This window comes from Myotis daubentonii, chromosome X (genome assembly GCF_963259705.1).
Source record: "Myotis daubentonii chromosome X, mMyoDau2.1, whole genome shotgun sequence".
Taxonomy (NCBI): Eukaryota; Metazoa; Chordata; class Mammalia; order Chiroptera; family Vespertilionidae; genus Myotis; species Myotis daubentonii.
Window position 1 is genome coordinate 132,484,899 of NC_081861.1, and position 23,540 is coordinate 132,508,438.

At 39.7% G+C, this 23,540-nt stretch overlaps 2 protein-coding genes across 5 annotated transcripts in view; one reads left to right on the top strand and one right to left on the bottom strand.

The window, feature by feature from the left end:
- Positions 1 to 6,471, top strand: part of ACE2 (angiotensin converting enzyme 2) — a 39,757-nt gene extending 33,286 nt beyond the window's left edge. For both annotated transcript variants that reach the window (XM_059679986.1, XM_059679987.1), the window contains exons 16-18: positions 1,292 to 1,408; positions 3,579 to 3,773; positions 5,546 to 6,471. In XM_059679986.1, coding sequence (XP_059535969.1) covers positions 1,292 to 1,408; positions 3,579 to 3,773; positions 5,546 to 5,654 — 421 coding nt within the window. In that variant the 3' untranslated portion in view covers positions 5,655 to 6,471. The remainder of the gene's footprint in view (positions 1 to 1,291; positions 1,409 to 3,578; positions 3,774 to 5,545) is intronic.
- Positions 6,472 to 7,630: 1,159 nt separating this feature from the next.
- Positions 7,631 to 23,540, bottom strand: part of BMX (BMX non-receptor tyrosine kinase) — a 46,603-nt gene continuing 30,693 nt past the window's right edge. The window contains exons 14-19 of one of the 3 annotated variants that reach the window (XM_059679989.1): positions 22,116 to 22,287; positions 18,609 to 18,825; positions 17,630 to 17,694; positions 14,238 to 14,356; positions 11,272 to 11,429; positions 7,640 to 9,279 (exon numbers count right to left, since the gene is read on the bottom strand). In XM_059679989.1, coding sequence (XP_059535972.1) covers positions 9,205 to 9,279; positions 11,272 to 11,429; positions 14,238 to 14,356; positions 17,630 to 17,694; positions 18,609 to 18,825; positions 22,116 to 22,287 — 806 coding nt within the window. In that variant the 3' untranslated portion in view covers positions 7,640 to 9,204. Of the gene's footprint in view, positions 9,280 to 11,271; positions 11,430 to 14,237; positions 14,357 to 17,629; positions 17,695 to 18,608; positions 18,826 to 22,115; positions 22,288 to 23,540 lie in introns of all 3 variants that reach the window. The other 2 variants (XM_059679988.1, XM_059679990.1) reach the window with 2 other exon arrangements.

The following is a 23,540-nucleotide window of genomic DNA, read 5'->3' on the forward strand; positions in this document are numbered from 1 at the left end:
TCATTCTATTTACAGAACTGTGATTTGGTTGACTTGCAGATTGCAAAAGTATTGTTCTTATTAAACGCCTTCTCTTCTCACTTCCAATTCCCTCCCCTTCCCTCTTCTCTTCTTTTTTCCACTCCTCTTCCCTCCCCCAAATGCTCTCATGTACCCTCAACACTGAAAGAAAAAGGTATAAACCTTCCTTCACTGAGCTAGAATTCTAATGGATATATATATAGTGTGTGTGTGTGTGTGTGTGTGTGTGTGTGTGTGTGTTATAGACAATCAACAAAGTATATAAGAGAAATAAAATAGAATTAGATAATGGTAAGTGCTAGGGAGAAAATTATAATAGGAAAGGGGGTAGGGAGTGTGGTGTGTGTGTGTGTGTGTATAGAGTTTAATTTTATGTAAAATGGTCAGAAAAGGCCTCATTAACATTTGAGCAAACATCTGAAGTAGGAGAGAGAGTCAGTAATACGGACAATGTTTCAGTCAGGGAAAGTACCAGTTGGAAAGATTCTGAGGAACAGATATCCTTCACCTGTTGAAGAAATAGCAAGGAGTCCAGTGTGGCTGGAGCAGTGTGAGCTAATAGAAGACAAGTAGGAGGCGCTGTGGTTAGGGTGGTATTGGGACATGTGGGTTGGAAGGGGAGAAGAAAGTTCATGTGGGCCTCACAAGCCATTCTAAGGACTTCAGTTTTTATTTTGAGTTAGAAGGCCAATAAGCTACATGATTTGCTACAGATTTTATTAGGATAACGCTGGCAGATTTTATTGAGAACACATTGTACTGTAAACCCCACGCCTCACCCACATCCATAGGTGTAACATGACAGTTCTGTTGTTCTGTTGAGTGGGGCAAGATTGCAATGATGTAAACACACCACCTCTGTCCATGTTACTAAGCTGTTGCTTCCCACCATACTGGTCATCATAATCCCAAGTCACCAATGATTCCTCACTGATTCTTCTGGTGCTTTTAGTTTGGATTTTTCTATCATTGAAAAAAATGTGATTTTTATATGGTGGCAGAACAAATAGTGCAAAGACATGCTATCACAACTTATGTAGCCGAGTTCATGTGCTTTGGGCAGTGTTAAGTTTTTTTGGGTAGGGAGTGCTGGTGTGTGTGTGTGTGTGTGTGTGTGTGTGTGTGTGTGTCCTATTGTTTGCCCTGATCCATATTTCTCTAATTAACCCCGTGCTCCTCTACCAATCTCCTTTTCACCAGTGGAAGTCGTCATTCTATTCATTGTGTTCTCTGTGCTATGAAGGGAAATGTTTCTTTTGTTTCTCCTCAGGGTGGAGAACGTGATGGTGAGTGATGTAAAACCAAGGGTCTCCTTCAACTTCTTTGTCACTTCACCTGAAAATGCATCTGTCATCATTCCTAGAAGTGAAGTTGAAGATGCCATCAGGTGATATTTTACTTTAAAACTATAAGGTCAAGGGGGTTAACAAATGCAACAATAACCATCACTAACATTGAGTGTGCTCTTACTGTGTGCCAGGCAATGGTCTGAGTCATTTACAAATTTTATCTCATCTTTTTAGAAAATATGTTTTCATTGGTTTTAGAGAGAGAGGAAGGGAGAGGGATGTAGAGATAGAAACATTGATCGGCTGCCTCCTGCACACCTTTCCCACTGGGGATTGAGCCCACAACCTGAGCATGTGCCCTGACTGGGAATCAAATGGGGGATCTCTTTGTTCATGGGCTGATGCTAAACCACTGAGCCATATCAGCTGTTTTACTTCATCTTAAAAACTTGGGGTTTTATTCCAGAAGGATCTCATAGCAAGGGAATTATCTTGACTTGAGTTCCCCCAGATGCAGGCCCTTAGACAAGAACTTGAGTGTAAGCAGTTTATTTGGGAGGTGATCTCAAGAAGCACTGGTAGAGAACTGTGCATAGGAGACAAAAAATGGAAGGAAGATAATACATCACATATTACTGAGCAAGTTACCACTGTGGGCAACTAGAGCTCCAATTTTGCTGGGGGATTATGGGATACTTTGTAGAATATGCACCTAAATTGTCCCAGCAGAGCTGGGATATTTATTCACCACCTCCCATCAGTCATTGGTTGGGAACTGCTTACAGGTGACAATTCTCCAGCATTTCTGGCCTCGGGCAAAGGCAGCAGGTACTGGCTGAAGAAAGTCTAGCCAGCACTCATGGAAATGGTTTCAGTGTGAAAGGGACATGGACAGGTATTGTCATCATTTGCTATGGGGACTTGATGTAGGATTTATTTAACTTACCAAAGTCTGAAACAAAGTAGGCAAGCATAGATTTCCTTAGACATTGCTTAGCCTCCACACAAGGAGAGGGCCTTGCTTTGGGAAGTGAGTATTTAGAAGGAACAGCTTGCCCAATTTGCCTCAACTGTTTCCCAAAACAGCAAAAGTGAAGAATGGGCAGATGCAGGTGGTTCCCCTCGCATTAAAAGGCTTACAATAGCCTGCTAGGGGGAAGCTCACTAGATGGCCCTCTTGAGCTGCTGTTCATCTTTAGAAGGAGAACTAAGACCTGCTGGGCAGTGTATGTGCAGAGAGGTGGGTGTACAACCTAACCAGACCCAGAGACTCACTGACTGCCTCCATGAAAGAGCCCAGCCCCCTGTAAGCTGCAAGGGACCTCAAACTTCCTATTTCCAGAATGACTTGAGACACTTTCAGGCTAAGGTTGCCAAGGTTTACATGACTAATTCTACTTTGACTGCTTTACTTCCCTGGGTGGGCTCTGACCTCTTGACCTCTGTACTCAAGGGTAGGATGATGGGATGCCAGACACTTTGGTTTTTGATCCAGAATATTATCCATTTTATTATTTTTTGTTTTGCTTTTAAAAGAATTTTCATCCTTTTATTTTTAATTTATAAAATTCAGCCATGTCCCATCCCTGTGCTGGAGAAATTGGCAAAGGCCCTTTTCCCATGTCTCTGCCCAGTGCTTCTTCCAAATGTCAACACCTTTTATTTGGAAAATACAACTGGGTACAGGACATCATTCATTTACTAGAGGCCTGTTGCACGAATTCATGCATGGGTGGGGTCCGGAGGCCCAGCCCAATCTGAGGGGAGGGGCTGAGTGCGGGCAGTTGGTGGCCTGTCTCCACCCCCTGGTCTAACTGGTCGAACTCCTGGTTGAAGGGACAATTTTCATATTACCCTTTTATTATATAGGATAGAAGAGGTGCATTCAATTGTCCTTTTCCATTATTTGACATAAAGTCATTGTAGATATACTCTGATAGAAGGGAAGTTCTTGCCTTTGCAACATAATCATCACAAATGAACAAATGCCAGCCGTTTGAATGTTTCCACACTTGCAACCAATTATCCAATGAAGCTGTTGCCAAACCTAATCCAGATTGCAAGATATTAAAGGTGCATAATTGTTAAAACATATCTTTCCTTGGACCTGGTGATCTACTTTGATTTCATTGCTCTTTAAGGTGTACATTCTTAGGCTAGGCCTTATCAAATCCTTTCAGGAACAATGATATAAGGAGTAAATAATCGCACACCTTTTTATTTTGCCAACATGTTCCTTTTGCCTAAGTGTTTTACTTTTGGGGATAGGATGTCCCGGGGTCGTATCAATGATGCCTTTCGCCTGGATGACAACAGCCTGGAGTTTCTGGGTATTCAGCCTACCCTAGGACCCCCTAACCAACCACCTGTCACCATATGGCTGATTGTTTTTGGAGTCGTGATGGGAGTGGTAGTAATTGGTATTGCCGTGCTCATCTTCACTGGGATCAGAGACCGAAAGAAGTAAGTGAGCTTTCCTAGATGTATCTATCCTAAAACAGAAAGGTTTAGGGAAAACTAATTGGAAAATTTGCAGTAAGTGGTAGGTTGTAAGGATAATTGCCACATTTCATCAGCACTTCACCTACCTAGTAAGCCCTACCACACAGTAGAGACCCAGCCCGAGGTTTACTAGTATTCCCTGGTAAACCCAATCCTGGCCACAGCATCATTTTCCTACTGTCAAGAGGCAATGAAAACTCAGTAGTGGGATGGTTTAGGGGATTATCCTCACTGATGAGTCCTCCGTGGTCTAGCCTGGATATTTGATAGGTTTGAACTGTGAAACATTCAAGAATGAGCTCTGAGATTTGCTTCAAACTGCTACTCTTTAATCATCTTCATTTTTTATCAGTTAGCCCAGACTCACTGTCATCCCCTTAGTTCATGGGTCAGGGACCCTTTAATGTGTTCTTGAGTTGAATGTCCAAGTTCATTGAGGATTTAAATCACTAAAGACCTGGTTTATGGTCTTGCTCTGCCACTAGAATATTTTTTCCTGGCCTTGAGAAATTATTTATTTTTGTTGGGCTAATGTAATTAAGGTTAATAATATGTTATAGCACCTAATTGAACTCATACACACACTTTTTAAACACATTATTGATGGAATTTGTACATGCATTAGTCATTTTTGCTCAATTTTCTTCACTATATTTTTTTTAGTTCCTCAAAGTAGCTTCATTTTTAAAAATAGCTATTAAATAGAATCTATCCATATGGTTAAAATTTTAAAAATACCAAAGGATACTTAGAGTCTCTGTCACTCTTTGCATCCAACTTCCCTTCATAAAGCCAACCCAAATTATCAATTTATTGGAGACCTGTTGTATTAGATTCTTCTTTTTAGTAAGTCCCCCCCAGGTAATTTGTGTGCACATTACAGTTTGAGAAGCACTCTTCCACATACTAAAAATTTGCATATGAGATACTATTCCAAAGTTAATTCATTAAATACATTATTTGGGGACACCTATCCTTCATGCCACACACAATGTAAATTGACGATACACAGAAAAATAACACTGGATAACCTGCTCAGTACTTTCATACATTAATAAATATTTTCAGAAAACCTATGGTATAACTGTGTAATTATCTTCATACATATGTAAAACTGAGATTCAGAGAGGCTAAGTAACTTTTTCAAGTTTACACAGCTAATAAGTAACACATTGGTATATATATACCCAGTTTCCAAAGCTGGTTGTTGTACCACAAAGCTGTCCTACCCTTATCTTTATACTTTGGAAGTTGCTAATGTAGTAGGGAAGCTCTTTAACATGAGGTGATTGGCTAAATGACCACTGAGTTCCTAATAATAATAATAATAATAATAATAATAATAATTAATATTATTGAGGGTTATATGCTAGGTAATGTCAGTGCTCTGCCAGTAATAATGCTCTCCAAGCATTATTTCACTGTCTTCACATAGTTGCCATCATTTTCTGAATAGGCAAACTGAGGCACAGAGACTCCCCTTTCTCTGACCCCAGAGCTCAAATCCTAACTCGTCTCTTAGGCTTTGCCAGCCATGGTGACAATCTTGGAGCTAAAAAGTGAACCCAATGCACTGCAAGTGTTTATAGTCCATTAATAGGGGACTGATATGCAAACAAATATACCAGTGATTAGATGTTGAGATGTAAAAGATGCCTGGGCCCAATAGGGCCCAAGGAAGGCAGTGTCATTCTAACATCACTATATTAAGGTGACTTTATTTTATTTAACAGGAAAAAACAAGCAGGAAATGAAGAAAATCCTTATTCTTCTGTGAATTTGAGTAAAGGAGAAAATAATCCAGGCTTCCAAAGTGGTGACGACGTTCAAACTTCATTTTAGAAAAATCCATTTTATTCCCTCTTGAGGTGATTTTATTGCATGAAAATGTTAATTTTACATTAAAGAAAGTATGAGATTATAAAGATGTCATTAAACATCAAAACCATGGCTCTGTTCAGTAAAATTGTCCAAAGAAGACATGCGGAGGAGAGGGCCTCTTTACTTGCATTGCTTTTAGTATTTACTTCTGCCTCAAAATTTGAGAAAGTATGTCTTTGGCCTCCCAGACTGTTCAAGGGTAATGGAAATGCAAATGTCTGTTGTGTTGCTGGAGTTGGGAAAAAAGGCATATATTGTGGGAGGATTCAGTGTAAGAGCCTTATATGGAGACTAGATGGATAGCTTTTAAGAACAGTGCATGTAAACTGATGGAGCTGCAGAGATTGAAAATGACACACGTTGTTCACTTTATTTTAATTCAAGTGTAGAGTATGACATGTTTTTTTTCATATTAACCTAAATCAAAGTACGATAGCAATTTGCCCAGTGATGATTGGACTACCATGTGTTCCTTAGGGTGACAAGTCTAAAGAAGAGAGAAGAATCCAGAGAGTGTCAGAAAATGTTGCCTTCTCACTTCCAAGCTACTTGATCAGCATCTTCCTGACAATATTAAAGCAGCCCCTGGGGCCCCACCTAGCACACCTGGTAGAAGCTCACTTCCATTGTTCTCTAACTGTGGAGTGAATGGAAATCCAACTGCATGTCACCCTCTGAAGTGGGCACTTAAACTCTTAAATCTTTTGTTTTTACCCACAATGTCTGAGTAGCACTGAGCACAAAGCATATACTCAATAAATACTAGATTTGCACACTCCTGTGGTCTCATGGGTACTTATGTACTGGGGCTTCTGTGGATTCTGTCCCCTTCTAGGGACTGGGTTGCCGTTTGAATGTCTGGGACCTTTGACCTCTCAAATGTCTTAGAATGTATTCCAATTTTAAAAATTTATTTATTGTATGAAGCAATTGAAAATTCAGTCTAAAAACGTTATGTTAAGATTATCATCTTATACCCTTAGGTTAGGAACCTGATGTGATATATATATATATATATAATCTCAGAGCCCCTAGCCCAGTTCTGAGCACAGTATCCACTACATACATAAAGACTGATTTAAAATAGATTAAACGAATTAAAATATCCAAACTCTACCCATCAATTCACTCTGTGTGGTAATCAGCATCATGTTAGATAACTTTGTTCTTAATAAATTCTATAGAGATATGGGTCAGTTAGCTAAGTTAGGGGGGATGAACATTTTCTTCACTGCCAAGAAGTGTAAGCAGCTCCCTGGTTTAAAATAACAACAATAAATGCCAGGTATCACCACTAAACAAGTTAAACAGCATTTAAAATTATTATACATGTTATAAATAGTATGAATATTGTTCCATTACTTGGCTCCCCCTAACATCACTGGACTTACTTTCTGATAAAGCTCCACATTAAAACCTTCCTTGACTTGATTTTTGGAGCCAGGCTTCTAAGCCAGGCTTTGACATCTTTTCATAGTAGACAATTCTGTATTGTCTGAATTTTTGTAACAAACACGTATTACTTTATTTATAAGGGTAATTATTTTAGATCAAATACATAAAAATAAGAAGAAAAAGGGAAAACAACTGTCAAGGGGGTAGGGCAGAAAGACCTAGTTTGGGCCTGGAAAATATTCCTCTGGAGGATGATCACAGTCTGTGCTGTAGTTCCTTGCAGATAGAACCTGAGAGTACAGCATGGCTGGCACTCCCACCAGACTGTGTCCCACTGAACTTGGCACTGAGAACATGCTAAATAAATGCATGATGAATGTATAAATGCCCTAGTAGTTCTTTTTAAAGTTTCATTTCATTATAAATTGAGATTTGTGTACCTCTGTAAAAAAAACAGAAGACTATTATCATAAGTCAATTGTGCTGAAAAGAAAGGAATCATTATTTAAATGTGAAGAAACACATAACTAAGAGGGATAATTTGAAATACCTGGGAGGTGAGGGGATTAGTGGGACAAGAAAGGGTATGAATGTCTCTTGAGGGAGATTATTAACTTATAGCTAGAAAGTAGTAGCAGGGCTTAATTTGGGCGTCTTTCCATTGTAATAGTGCCCTCAGCATAACCTCTCTTTCCCTTCTTGACATTATAGAGATGATAATGAAGGAATCCAAGAGAGATGAAAACCTATGGGTTCAGCAGCAGGCTGTGAAGGAGGGAATTCTCAGGAAGAGTTTTAAAGCTAAAGTATATTTTAATAATAGCCATGAGAAACTAAACTCATACTTCTGCACCTTTGTGTCAAGAAGGAAGACCGAAATAGAAACTTCAGTTGTCAAACTGGCCAGAAGCCCTAGGGCCCAAAACTCAAGGATTTAAAATGATTAGAAAGCAACAATCTTATCAATTCTAGATATAAGATCTTGGTTACACTTGAGTTGAGATTGATATTGGTTAACGGTAAGGAAAAAGGCACAGTTATACCTTAGCACCTTTTAAAATTTACTCTATGTGAAACATAGTAAACATATTATGGAACTAGAGGCCCAGTGCACAAAATTCAAGCATGGTGGCAGGATCCCTCAGCCTGGCCTGCACCCTCTCCAATCCAGGACCGCTGGCTCCTAACCACTCACCTGCGTTCTGGCCTGATCACTCCTAACTGCCCTCCCCTGCCAGCTTGATCACCCCTAACCGCCTCTGCCTTGGCCGCCACCACTGTGGCTTTGTTTGGAAGGAAGGCAGAATGTCTGGAAAATGTCCGGTCGACCTGGTATAATTAGCACATTACCCTTTTATTAATATAGATAATATTGTTGAACTTTAGTTTTCTATTTGTGTACATGGTGACATAAAGTCATTGTTCTAATCTAAGCTCCAAGTGAAGCTTGACAATGATCTGTGATGAGAATTGTGTTATTTGGATTAAGTTGTGGACCACCTAGTGATGCCCATCATATAATGAGGTCTCCTAGGGCAGTTCTGACTGTCTGCACAGGAACATATTGACACTTGTTAAAAATGTAGATTCTCTGGCTGCACTCAGACCTGCTCTACCAGAATCTCTTGGGTAGTTCCTAGGAATCTGTGTTTTAATAAACTCTTCATTTGATTCACATGCATGCTAAAGATTGAGAACATTGAAACATGAAGGCAAATGTCCACATTTTGTACTTATTAATAGCATATTTAATTATCATGGGAGTGATGATATAAAGAAAAGAACAAATATGGAACAAATAATTTTTCAGTTCTGTTCAATCTTTACATGTGGTATATGCCCTCTTTACTGCAATCAGGAAATGTGCTTCTGCTATAGGCTTGGAATTATAATATTAAGAGCAGCATAAACAAAATTATTAATTTGACCTAAATTTCAAGGAAATCTTTTCTTTCTTACTTTATTCATTTCTAGATCATATAACAAACAGCACACAGAATACCAGTAAGAAGAACTCACTAAATTAGGTCATCTGTGCCTTGCTACTTTCCTTAAAAAGAATGAAGATGTTGGCTAACATTTATGTCCATTCTTATCAGATCTCCTAGTTTCTTCTTTAAGGCTTGTCTTTTTCCCGAAGTGGTTCAATGGAAGACAGAAGTTGCTGAAATGTGGGACGCTTTTCTGGAAGCTAAATAAAAGAAAAAAAAAAAACCCAAACCATTGGTTTAGTTTATGATGGTTGTGATTAAAAATAAAATATATAAAATATTTATACCTGAATCCTAAAGCTAGCAACATTTAAATGTGAAAACACTACAGACATTTTTACTAAAGAGAAAAGAATTATAGTCCTACAAATTGAAAAGAAAAAGTAAAAGTATCTTTGTTTACATAAGATATGATTGTATACTTGGAAAAATGAAGAGAATCCATGATAAAACCAACCCAAATAATAAAGGAATTAATCAGGAGAATGGTATATAAAATTAACATACAAAATCAATAGCCTGCATGTATATGTACAATAACCTATTAGATGATATAATGAGAAAAACCCAGCTACAGTAGCAACACCAAAATAAAATACTAACAAAAATGTACCTCCAAATAAAGAAAACTTTAAAACACTGCTAAAAAATACAAACTTAGATTTCAACACATAGAAAAAACATTACTTGTTCTTGAGCATTACAAATCAATATCATAAAGGTGTCAAATTTGGTAAGTTAAAATATAAACTAAATGCGCTCACTTTATAAAAGGATTTTAAAACTTGAGGTAGAGAAAACAAAAACCTATTAGAAAAAAGAGCAAAGACATGGCATATAATTCTCAGCAATATATACAAGTGCCCTTAAAAATATACTTCATTTATAATGAATAGGAACATATGAAAGCTACCCTAATTGCTATTTCTCATATATCAGATGGGCAGAAATTCAGATAAATTGGAACCTAATGAAAATTGTGAATGTTTTGCAATAAAATATAAAATTGAGGGGAGAGCCCTAGCTGGTTTGGCTCAGTGAATAGAGCATCAGCCCACAGGTCAAGGACACATACCTCAGTTTCAAGTTTGGGGCACGTGCAGGAGGCAACCAATTGATGTGTCTCTCTCATATCAATGTTTCTCTCTATTTCTATTCCTCCCTTCCACTCTCTTTGAAAATCAATGTAAAAAATATCCTCAGGTGAGGATTAACAACAAAAAAAAATTGAAGGGAGACTAAAATGCTCACTATATGCAGAACCTTGATCAGGAATTGTCTCTGCAAACCCCTCTCAATGGATTCTGCCATAATTCACACACTTATGTGGAGCAGCTGTGGAAAGAAGGCAGTTCCTTCCTGTTCAGGGCTCCCTGTCCATCTGATGGTGTAGTCCTAGTGTCTGGAGCTAGAGTGGTGAGGGCCCAGGAGGTCTGGCTTCAACTCAAAACCCCTTGTTTGCTCCTCTTCTTCAACTGACCAGCGATGGCAGTAAGTCCTGTACTTGTCTCTGTTTATATTGCACATGTATAATGTGTATAGTTATAAACTGCTTGGTATTTTCAGTTCCACAGTATGAGTACACGTGTGTGTGTGTGTGTGTGTGTGTGTGTGTGTGTGTGTGTGTGTACTGAGTTCTATGAGGGAAAATCAATCTCCTGCAATTTCAGCTCCATGTTTACCCCAAAACATACTCTTATTCCTTATGGGCATGGAGTGTTTTTTACTCAGCATTTGGTAAGTGTGGGAAGAGAGGATGGAGTCATGTCCATTATGTATTCTCTACACATGGTTATAATTCTCTGTTACACATTTCTTACTCGAGGAGAGACCCCATAATGTGGTTAAGAACAGGAACTCCAAGACCAGCCAGTCAGCATCTTAATGGCTGTGTGACCTTGGATAAGTCACTTAAACGTCTCTGGGTCTGTTTCCTCTTCTGTTAGTTTTAGCCATGATATCAGTGTGTTTGCTGATGAATAAATAAGCTAATAGTTATGAAATTTGTCGAACAGTGCTGGACATAAGTTGTTTGTTAAATTGTTGGCACCTGCATTTCTTGTTTTTAATTACAAACACTTGAGGGCAGAGATCCCGGGCCATTTCCACCTGATCCAAAGCTGGCGCCTCCCTCACAACAGTGCTTTACCTAGTGGTGACAGGGCACCCAGTTCCCCTGGTGGTGCACTTGCCTCATGCCAGCAGCTGTACATGATCTGGTAGACGGTGTCCGATGCCAGTTTGGGCCGGTAGAGCCTGTGGCCCTGGGAGACCTTCACAACCACCTGGGAGTTGTCGTACAAGTCGTAGGGCTGCTTCCCCAGGCTGAACACTTCCCACATCAGGACCCCTGCACCACACCGAGGGGCGAGGGGTGGCCGGCAGACAACAAGGAAAGAGAGCCAACATCAGAGGGTACACATTTGTTGAATGAGCTTCATTTGCCAGGACAAGAAGGCTATGGGTCAGAGCGAGGGAGCCCTGGGAAATGACTTCTTGCAGAAAGGACAAGATATGGAGGGTGGGTCTGTACCATCACTTCTGGAACCCGGGGTCTCTCCTCCATGTTTCCTGAGATGCAGTCACCCATTTGTGCTGGTAAACAGGCAAATAGCAAGGAGAGCTGCAGGGACAGCTACTGAGGGCCAACATTCTTGGGCTGCTCCAGAGGAGCAACTGGGGTGTGGGTAAACCCACAAACTACCCAGCTCCAGCTCCAGCTCTTAGGAGTTATTGATCAAAGTCATCACTTTCCCTTTCTCTCTGCCTCGGCAGTTGTGTGAAACAATTTCATTGCACAAATTACCTTTCAGTGGAAATGTAAAGATAAAATCATTGAAAGTGTTGCTGCTTTTGTTTTTGCCATCGTGGGTCATTATATTTTGTGGGTCAGGTATACTTTTGAAAATCTGATAAAAGCCATTGGCTCTCCCTTGGGAAAATGAATGCACAGCATTTCTGTGTTTGGTTTCTGGATGTCCACAGTCCCCCATCCAGGGCGTCATGACCTCCAGGTTAAGAAACTGTGTTCTGGTTATGGTGGTCAATAGGCTGGCACTTGGGGGTCAGTCAGATTTGGCCTTTGAGGCCCAGGTCTGCCACTTATAGGCTGGATAAGTTTCTTACCTTTCTTAGTCAGGTTCTCTGTCTATAATATGCAGATATTTGCACCTCATAGTTACCATAAGGATTAAATAGGGAAAACCCCCACATAGAACACCTTAAAGAGCACAGGGCATTTTAACTGCTCTCTAAATGGTGGCTATTTGCCATCATCCTCATAGCCAAGTGAGAGAATTTCAACAGTCAGCCAGCTTCAAACCATAGAAAATCAGAAATATGTAAGGAGGAAGAAAATTGTTCTAGAACCATAACTGAAGTGCCACCTTCAAAAACTCCTCTGACTTTTAGGACTACAAATTTTATGTAAAATATTTACAATAGGATAATACTACAAGTTGTTGTGGCTGCATTAAAAAAAAAATTCTGAAACAACTATTCAAAGCATGTTGCTCCTTCACAACACTCTTCTTTGGAAGGATATCATCTTATCTCAAGAATAATTTCATTGCTAAAAATATCTGTGCAACTCCTTTTTGAGAATTGCTTTCAGAGGCCCTGGTTCATTTTGAATATCTTTATTGGGGACAAATTATTTAAGAATAGATTTAGTTTTTGGAAACAGCCAGAAAATGCCAGGAGCCAAGTTCTGGTGCAAAGATGAGTAATTAATCTGGATAATTCAATTTTGGATAAAACACAAGGTAGAACTATTAAGTAAGCATACTGTTTTTAAAAATATCTTTCACAAGGCATATTAACTGGAACAAGGAGATTGAAACTAATTTTGACAAGTTAATCAGCACAAAATATTGTCAAGTATTCACCAAAATGCTATCTTTGTGGTTTTTCATTTTTCTGTATACACTGGATTATTATTATTATTTTTTACAATGAACAATGCCACTTTTACTAAAGGAATAATTATTTTTTAAAAAAAATCATGTTATATAAAAAAGTAAATGACTAACTAAATTTTACTTTTAATTTTTTCTATTACTTTATTTTCCATCGCCATTTATCCCCCCATCCCCCTTTCCACCTCCATCCACCCTCTCCCGCCCCACAATCACCACACCATTGTCTGTGTCCATGACGAAATTTTTCTTTTTAAATGTAGTCTTATAGATATCATGTAGAAAGTCAAATTATGCTTATGGACCAAGACAAGCACGAAATAGGTTTTAGTTGAATTTAATACATTCTATAGCTTGATGATAATTTGGATTATTTATCCTGGATGCATCTGATGGTGATTGTAAACAGGTATGACCTCTCTTACAATGTAGATTGTAGAAAAACATCAGCAAATCTACAAAATCACAATTTAAGAATTATTTCAGTTTTCTAATTATCATTACTAAAATTCAACATAGATCTGTTAATAAAATAAAGGCCAGAAAACTTTTTCTGTAAAGGGTTACATAGGGACTATTTTAGTGTTGTTGTTTTTTTGGTCCTGTATCTATGGCAACGACTCTACTCAGCTAGTGCTGCACAAAATCAGCCAGAGACAATACTAAAACAAATGGGCATGGCCTGGTGTCAATAAAATTTTAATTAGAGAAACAGGTCATAGGATTTTGTCCTGGGCTGTGGCTTGCTCATCCCTGATTTAAATTATGAATTTTAATGAGGATACTAGTTGGAATTGGTATGGGCCAAAGAGAACACTGAGTCATATTTGTTTTTTCACATCAGGCATGTCCCCTAAGTTGGTCAATTCAGAAAGGAATGTTTATCACAGCTGCTTTCATGCCGAAAGTAGATGATTCCATTGTAAACCTTTCAGTATTTTGGACTAATACAAACTCGGTTTTAGTTTTCAATGACTCATTTTTAAAAATTGCTTGAAATCTTCAGTAGAAGAGCTTTTATGAGAAGGCGGTAGCAGGATGCAAAGTATAGAATATGTGCGGACATCATAGCACCAACTCAAGGAAAGATCATTTTCTTTTTCTATCTCTTGCTTGCCTACAGGTAATTTTGTAAGTGCTCAGGGTTTTTGCTAAAAAATGGATGTTGTTACTCTTGTGGTTTCCTGTTGTGGAAGCTGGCTTGTGAAATGGGGCTGAGGCCTGTGTGGCCACATTCTTACCGAATGCCCATACGTCTGACTTGCTGCTGTATTTGAAGTAGTGAAACACTTCTGGGGCTGACCACTTGACCGGAAACTTGGTTCCTACTGAGCTGACATACTGGTCATCAAGAACATACCTGTGGGTGGGAGGGGGGAGGACATCAATACAGACCTTAAGCTGCTTGGCTGTGCAGAATGGGAAGACCTCTGCTGGCTGCCAGTGCCTGGTGGTAGGCGGTACAAGCAGCCAGTCTCAGCCGGGTGCCTTGATGTTCTGGATCTTTTGCTTCCTTTCAATATGTATACTTAGCTAGAGCCTGCTTATGACTCGTAAGCTTTAAAAAATGATACTTAACTTTGAAGACACAAAAATATGAATGCAAAATGTTTGGTAAATATAGAAAAACACAAAAATGTAAACATAAAGTTACTCAGAATCCCACCCCAAAGATAACCTGTAATTCTACCACTCAAGATACATTTTTGCTTATAGTTTCCAATCTTTTTTTTCTATATATAACATGAACAAAATTGGGTTTCTGTCATATTGAAATTTGCTTTTATTTTTCCTTTAACAGCATATCAAGAACATTTTACCCATATGGTTACATTTTCTTCTGCATCATCATGTTTAATGGCTGAATGCCCTCTTATGAATTAACATAATTTGTTTAACCATGTAAATGGCTTCTAATCTTCTGCTGTTATAAACAGTGATGAACAAAACTATCCTATGGAGTTATTTAGACCATAAAAATATATGTTCAAGGATATTCATTACACTGTGGCTTATAATAATGATAGAAATGGAAGCAATCTTAATGTCCACATGTTGAGGAGCAATTAAATATAATATGGTATATTAATATAATAGAATAATATGCAGCTATTAAAAAATAAGATAACTATATTTACCATAAGAAAAAGAGACCGTGTGAATATGGTTATATGTAAAAGCAAGTACATATGATGTGATTCCACCTTTATGGAAACAAACAGTAAATGTACTTACTTGTGTACATGATTGGGTATACCTAGGAATCAGGTATGGAAGGACAGCCACCAAATGTGTTAGCAATAGTTACTACTAGTGCTGAGAAAGGGGTAAAGGGTCAAATTATACTTTTGACTTTATACACCATTTCCATATTTCTCACAATAAGCACTTAATATTTCTATAATTAATATAGGGGAACCCAATACATTTGCCCACAAAAAAACAAATAAATAATGACTCATAAATAGGACAATAAGAAAATAAAAATTATGGAAACTAAAATTTTAGATACAATTTATAGGAAAACTATATACAACAAAATGTGTTAGAGATATTTGCCATAATTTGAAACATCAGAAATAGCTGGTTTGGCAAGTCATTCTATGCAAATAATAGTAATAACGAATAACAACTTCATAGGATTATATATAGCACCTTCCATACTTTCCTCCCTGGGCCTCTCCAGCTCCACAGATACCACAAGACACCAAGAAATTACACTGACACCCCTCCTCCCAACTGGTAATTTTGTGTTATTTAACCCTTTCTTCAATGATTGGACCAAGTTAAGTCACAGGCATCTGAATGAGGTGATACCACAGCTTCGTGACAGAAAGGGCCTGGTGCATGGCCTCCAGTATCCCTTATTCAAAGGAAGACCTTGTGTTCCCCTTTTTCTAAGCAACAAAGAACTTGAGGTATATCCCCTGTATATTGGCACAACAGCCAATATTCCTACTTTAAGAACAAGGTGGGAATCAGCCCTGTTCTGGGAGCTTCTCTCTGCCCTCAGGAGCAAAGAGCAGCCTTTTCTTTTGTATTTGAGAGAGCCACAAAGATGGAATGTCAATGAAGGAGACCCAGTGTATCGTGCTTGGAGTGATGGCAGGTAGCACAGCTAAAAGGTACCTTGCAAAACTGAGGGGTCCCAGAAGAGGAGCACTTCCTAATACAGAATTTTGGAGAAGACTTAAAGAGACAGATCTTCCTATGGTGTTTTAGGGCTATGTTTGCTAAATACAGAGCTGGCCTTGGTAAACTCATCAGATCTCTTTGAAACTGCATTATTCCTCCTCAGCATTATGTAAGTTTATGTTGAGTCAGCACAATTTTACAGCTGTATTTTGTCTCAATGTCAGTAACATCTACTTGCCCTTTAGACCAACTGTGGGCATTTTGAGGACAGGGACTATCCCATTCATATCAGTATGCCTCACAAGTCCAAGGAGTCTAGGAGGAACTTGATAAATGTTTGTTCAATGGATAGGCTAGCATGTATGTTTTCATTTCCTATGTAAAATCATGAAAATTGCCTTTAATGCTTAAGTAGTATGAGAGTTCAGAATTAGGAAATGGAAGACTTTTAAAGTGCTATCAGAGAGCGTCAGCCTGCGGACTGAAAGGTCCCAGGTTCGATTCCGGTCAAGAGCATATACCTTGATTGTGGGCACATCCCCAGTAGGGGGTGTGCAGGAGGCAGCTGATCGATGTTTCTCTTTCATCGATGTTTCTAACTTTCTATCCCTCTCCCTTCCTCTCTGTAAAAAATCAATAAAATATATTTTTAAAAATAAAGTGCTATCAGAATCAAAATGATTCTCCAAATGATGAAGTGGTGATAGAACACCCATCAAGAGAATCTCAGAGTCTACTTTCATGCCTTACTATGTGATAAAGAAAATTTAATGACATGACAACAAAATTTTCCTGGTGCTAATGCTCTACCCATTTGGATATATATTAAGAAAAACCCCAGACAGGGCTAAAAGAGCTTTGATGGACTCTATCTATCTATCTATCTATCTATCTATCTATCTATCTATCTATCTATCATCTATCCATCCATACACATATTATTTATCCAAATCATCTGACTGTAACATGTTATATTTAAATATTTAGGATCTTTCATGGAACATTTTTTAAAAAAAATATGTTTCTTTATTGATTTCAGAGAGGAAGGGAGAAGGAGAGAGAAATGGAAACATCATTGATGAGAGAGAATCATTGATCAGCTGCCTCCTGCACGCCCCCTACTGGGGATCAAGTTCGAAACCCAGGCATGTGCCCTTGGCCAGAATCGAACTCGGGACTCCTCAGTCTGCAGGCTGACGCTCTATCCACTGAGCCAAGTCGGCTAGGGCTGGAACTTATTTGTAAGTTTAGAAAATATTTATCAGGGTCTTGAAAGAACTAAAAGGGGTTTTGTATAATTTCTAAAGTGCAATTTCACCTTACAGGTGAGGAAATGTGTTTCATAGGTAGTCCAAGGTAGTATGGGGAAGGGAATCCAGGTTTCTAAGCCCCCAATTCAGTGCACCTTCTGTATCCCCACAGAGCCTTCAATTATAATGGCATTTAGTTGAGAATGGAAATCACCCTTTCATTGGTTGTCCCTTTGGAACTGGCTTACCTTGTCATTCCAAAGTCAGATACTTTCACAGAGAGATCACCGTCCACCAAGCAGTTCCGAGCAGCCTTTGGAGAAAAAAAAACACACAACAACACAAAATTACCAAGTAGTAAAGGTAACCACAAATCTTCTGACATCTTTCTTCTCTTTGGCAAAATTCCTAGCAAAATCTAAGATTTCCTATCAAAACCCCAAATGTTGGGGCGTTGTCTTTTTTTCCCTTTGCAATTTTTGATTTTACAAAATAAAAATGTGCTCTCATAAGTATTTTCACCCAGGCATCCATCCTTGTCAAACACAAAAGGTTTTTACAAATTAAATACAGAACCTGAGCTCCTCAGTGAGAAGTGAAAATCAGTTCGAGGGGCTTCTTCAAAGATACTATGCAGCAACATGCACTCTCAAGGTATAAATGCTGTACCAGAGACTCAAAATGCACTTGCCTAGTGTGCATGGCTTGTTTTCTGTTCAACACAAGAAAATCTCTAAAGATAAATACCCGTGCATACCAAGCAGAACGCTTTTCCCTCTCCTTCTGACTCAAACACATACACAAGTTTCATTTCTTTCTGTTTTTTTTTGTTTTTGTTTTTATATTTTCAGTTATTGTATTGAATGGCTGCTTTAGCACTAAGTCCTTCCTAGAGCAAGGGTCAATTTGGGTTTAATGGCGCCTAGAAGCAATATATTGACCAAAGCCTCTCCTTTCCATCCCTTTTCCTTCAAACCACAAACAACTACAAAGATCTTGATGGCTTCTTTTACTCTCTCTGTTCTTTCTGAACTTCAAATATTTTATTTCGAAATTGTGATTTTTTTTTTAAATTATGAAAGTGTCATGTGTTTAAGCAAGTCACAGGTGAGCAAAGTAAAAGCTAAGGTGGCCTCCTTGCCGTTCCTCCCAATGGCCCTACTGCTGGAAGCAGGAACTGTGGATTGCTTTCTTTCCTTTCTTTGAGTTTCCAATGGTTTTGCTTACCAAGTCCCGATGTATGAACTGGTGGCTCTCCAAGAAGGCCATGCCTTCACAAACATCATAGCACATTTCTAAGAGCTGGTAGGTTTCAAGTCCTTTTCCATGACTCTTCAGATAATTAAGCAAGCAGCCATTGGTTATATATTCAGTCACTATGTATATAGGGTATATCTTTGAGCACACTCCATAGAATTTCACCAGCTTGGGATGGTTGAGTTTCCTGGAAACAACAGATTTTCAAAGTTAAGTATTGAATTTCCACACTCCACTTTCCGGATGTCCTGAAAAAGAATCACTCTCAGATATTTGTTTGTTTGAATTCCCCCCTTCTTCTTGAACAGGGAAAGAAGAAAAAGTTTCGAATCTTATTCTGAATCTTATTAAGTCTTTGAAAGAGAAAAAGACTGTCTCATATTGGACATTGACAACTCCAGCAGCAATTTAGTGGTTATGGATACTGTGCTCAACTTTCATAGAGAGAAGCAGGGAAGCAATGATCTGGTGCTTTGGAAATCCTGTTTAGTCTAGTGCCGTGGTCGGCAAACTGTGGCTCGCGAGCCACATGCGGCTCTTTGGTCCCTTGAGTGTGGCTCTTCCACAAAATACCACATGCGGGCGCGCGTACAGTGCGATTGAAACTTCGTGGCCCATGCGCAGAAGTCGGTTTTTGGCCTGGGTGAGTCTATTTTGAAGAAGTACTGTTGATATTTGGCTCTGTTGATGAGTTTGCCGACCACTGGTCTAGTGGTATCTCAAGGACTTCCATGACTGATTTGGATGAACCTACACCCTAAACTCACACACTTCCATTTTAAAGCATCTAACTTTCATGTCTAAATATTTTGTTCTAAAAAAATTGTATCCAAATATGAATGGCATAAATAAAATGAAAATAGTCACTATGTTAGGGAAATAAGACGACATAATTTTCTTTTTTAAAAAACTCATTACATTGTTACATTATTTTTTAAATAATAAATTTAGAAAATAGTAACCATGTGACATAGCACTTCTAGTAGGTTATGATGGATAGACACTCATCTGTTATGATGTTCATCAACTTGTCCTTATGTAATTTATTCTTATCAATTAACAGGATGATTCTTTAATGTTAAGATGTGTAAAGTAAACCTAAACTTAATATGTCAACTTTTAAATGTTTTAATAATTGAGGAATTATTAAACATTTATTTATTTTCTTTCTTCTTGACTTAACTATAGGGACATGCCTTATCAATATTACTCAGGGTGATGAGCCCAGTTATGCATCTTTCAGCAACTGTAGAGACCTGGTACTCATCAGTTCTCTCTTCAGAGGAAAGGCTTGTGGCAGGACAAAGGTCTGTCACCCAATGAAAGCTCTTACTTGAGCAAATTCTGTCACTAACCAGAGGGCACATGGTGGGAACACCACGTCAACTGGTATCCCCCACCTGATAAGCCTCAGTTGATCCATTACATGTGGGATTTAACATTTCCTCTTATGGTACAGTTTGACCTCTTTTTTTTTATAACTAGGGGATTTGTTAATGATTTTATGATTCTGATAGCCTTCTAATAGCAAAAAATATGTTTTAAAGTTATACCAGGACATGGGAGGGTGGGGCTGTTACACCATGAGCCTAAGGGAGTTTCTGTGAGATTTTCTATCCTACAGAAGGAAGACATCAGGGGTCCCTCTCCAGTTTTATGACAGTCCAATTGCCAAAAGCAGAATGAGCTACATAATTTGCAGGAACTGGAGCAAAATGAAAATGCAGGGGTGCTTATTTAAGAACTAGAGGCTGATGCACAAAATTCATGCACGAGGGGGATGTCCCTCAGCCCGGCCTGCGCCCTCTCACAATCCAGAACCCCTTGCTAAAACCGGCAGTCGGACATCCCTCCAATAATCTGGGACCCCTCGCTCCTTACCGCCTGCCTGCCTGCTGGCTCCTAACCACTTGCCTACTTGCTCTTTACCACTTGGCTCACCGCTCCTTAGCGCTGCCGTGGAGGTGGGAGAGGCTCCCGCCACTGCCGCTGTGCTCGCCAGCCATGAGCCTGGCTTTTGTGGGAGTGCACTGACCACTAGGGGGAAGCTCCTGCATTGATCGTCTGCCCCCTGGCGGTCAGTGCACATCATAGCAACCAGTCACTCTGGTCGTTCTGATTGTTCTGCCGTAATGGTGGCTGGGCTTTTATATATATAGATTATTAAGAATTTCATGCCCAGCCAGGTGTAGCTCAGCAGTTGAGCATCGACCCAGGAACCAAGAGGTCGCCGTTTGATTCCTGGCCAGGGCATATGCCCAGGTTGCGGGCTTGATCCCCAGTGTGGGGCATGCAGGAGGCAGCCAATCAATGATTCTCTCTCATCATTGATGTTTCTATCTCTCTTTCCCTCTCCCTTCCTCTCTGACATCAATAAAAATATATATATATATAAAAAAGAATTTCAGACGGTGACAGAACAGCCTTAAACCAAGTGCGGAGCCCTTCTAAGGATGGGTTACATGCTCATGCAGCCAGCCTTAGCAAAGGTTTATATCCAGGAAAGTCTCAGACAAAGGTGTATGGTTGGATACCCTTCAAAGTCTGATTCATCATATTGACAAGAGGTAGAATCATTAAATTAATTCTTTGTACTTGCATAGGAGAGAGAGAGAGAGAGAGAGAGAGAGAGAGAGAGAGAGAGAGAGAGAGAGAGAGAGAGACTCTGAATTAGAACAGAGAGAGAAAGAGAACACATACACATACGTAGATACGTAGTGCTTGGATCTGAAGCCCATTGGGAAGGGTTTGTTCATTATCAGTGAGGAAAGAATAGGGTAAGAAAGGGATTTATCAGATTGTATTGAAGGTACCAGGAAGCAAAAGGATATCGCCTATAGGGCATTTGTTTTCAGTATTGTCTTAGTCCTGGCCACTAGAGGCTCCTGCCCTCAGGCATGTGCTTTACAGGGACCTACTGTGTTCCACATTCCACCATGTACCTCTCCACAGGGCAAGGAGGCCTGAAGGCCAAGGAGAAATGCTCACTCAGAACCCATACATCCCTTTCTCCATCACAATTGGGGTACCAGGACTATAATCCCTGTCCACATAGTCCTGAGGCCTCTTCCAGGACCTGTGTAGATTCTTTTAGGGTCTGCCCCCCAGGAGTGAGCCACTTAACCAATAGTTGTTTGTGGTATACACAGAGGGATCTTGGATATACAAATGCTATGTTTGAACACAAGTATTGGATATATTGCAGGACAGAGCCGGGGTTGGGAGGAGAAAGGGGAGGGGGGAGTTTTTGGGGGTCATGGGCCAGAGGTTGGTTCCTCTAAAGAGGTTGTCATGAAGGTATGCTTGTCAAAAGAGGAGCACAGCTGATTTTATTTAAGTGTGTTAGCTTGATTTATAACTTCTAAGCATTTATATCTATGATATGTGGACACTTGCTCCAGGCCTTGCAAATATTATTCAGACCTGTTAGCGTGCCCATGGTGAGGGCTAAAGTGCCTTTCTTCAGAAGAAACTTACATCATGGTCTGAGCCTCCTGGAAGAATTCATCTTCTGACATGGAGCCCTCCTTGATCATCTTAATGGCAACATCATACTGCCCTTTCCACTTGCCCAAATGGACTACTCCAAACTGTCCACTTCCCAGCTCTTTCAACAGGGTAATCTCTTCTCTTTTCAGTTCCCAGATTCCTAGTAAGGCAAGACAGACACTCTTTAGGATGAGAATATAAGGCTTTGGGGATAACAACTTCCCAAGCAATTTCTTCCCCAGTAGCAATTTCATATTGGCAGTATGAAGAACAGCAAGATTTTTTAGTTGACCACTTAAAAAAACCCTTAGTAATGTGGTCTTATGAACTACTAGGCCACATGATAATACCAATAGGACAATATGTTTCTTAAAGCAGCTATAGTCATTGACAAGAAAGCTTACAGTAAAACCACTTTGCCCACCAGAGGCATCATGGAAAGACTCAGTGTCAAAATGTGCTGATGTTCTTAGCTTGGTAAAATATCACATTTTCTTAAATATGTGACCTGGGTGGATGTTATTATCCTAAATACACAAGGGTGAAAAATGGCTCTCTTTCTTCCAGGCGCAGAATTCTAGAAGAAGAACTGACAGGCAATGGGGTTCTAGAAGCTGAGGATTGGGTCTAATAAGAGAAAAAATTTTGACAGTCTTTTTGTCAAATGCTAGAGAGATTACAGAGTTAGGTTGGGAGGACAGAAAAGTTATTTGTTTGTTTTTAGAAAATGAACAAATATATTAGAGCTGAAATCCTCCCTGACACAATCTTACAAGGATGGCCTTCCTGTCTTCCCTATTTTTTTTTCAGTTAACTAACTAAATATATATATATATATATATATATATATATATATATATATATATATATATATATACACATACATACATACTAGAGGCCCGGTGTACAAAAATTCGCGCCCTGGGGGTTCCCTCAGCCTGGCCTGCCCCCTCTCATAGTCCGGGAGCCCTCAGGGGATGTCCTACTGATAGCTTAGGCTCGCTTCCCACGGGGAGTGGTCCTACTCTGCAGTCTGACCTCCCTCTGTGTGAGGCAACCGGGCTGATCAGGGGAAGGCAAAACCCCCATCACGCTGCTGCTGCTGCCACTGCTAGGAGCCTCAGCTGCCTGAGACTTGGCCTGGCCCTCGCAGCAGCAGCTGCCATCTGCGGCTGCCTGAGCCTCGGCTGTGAGGGGCAAGGCTTAGGCAGTTGCTGCAGCTTTGTCTGGAAGACGTCTGGTCTTATTAGTACCCTAATATATATAAAGAGCTAGATGCCATCACGACCGAATGGGCGACCAGTCACCATGAAGTGCATGGAGCACCTCTTGGTCCCCCCCCCCCGCCCCCGGGCCCCTGAGCTGCTCACCATGAGGGGGGACTGGTGGCTGGGTAGGACTGTTGAGCAGTGG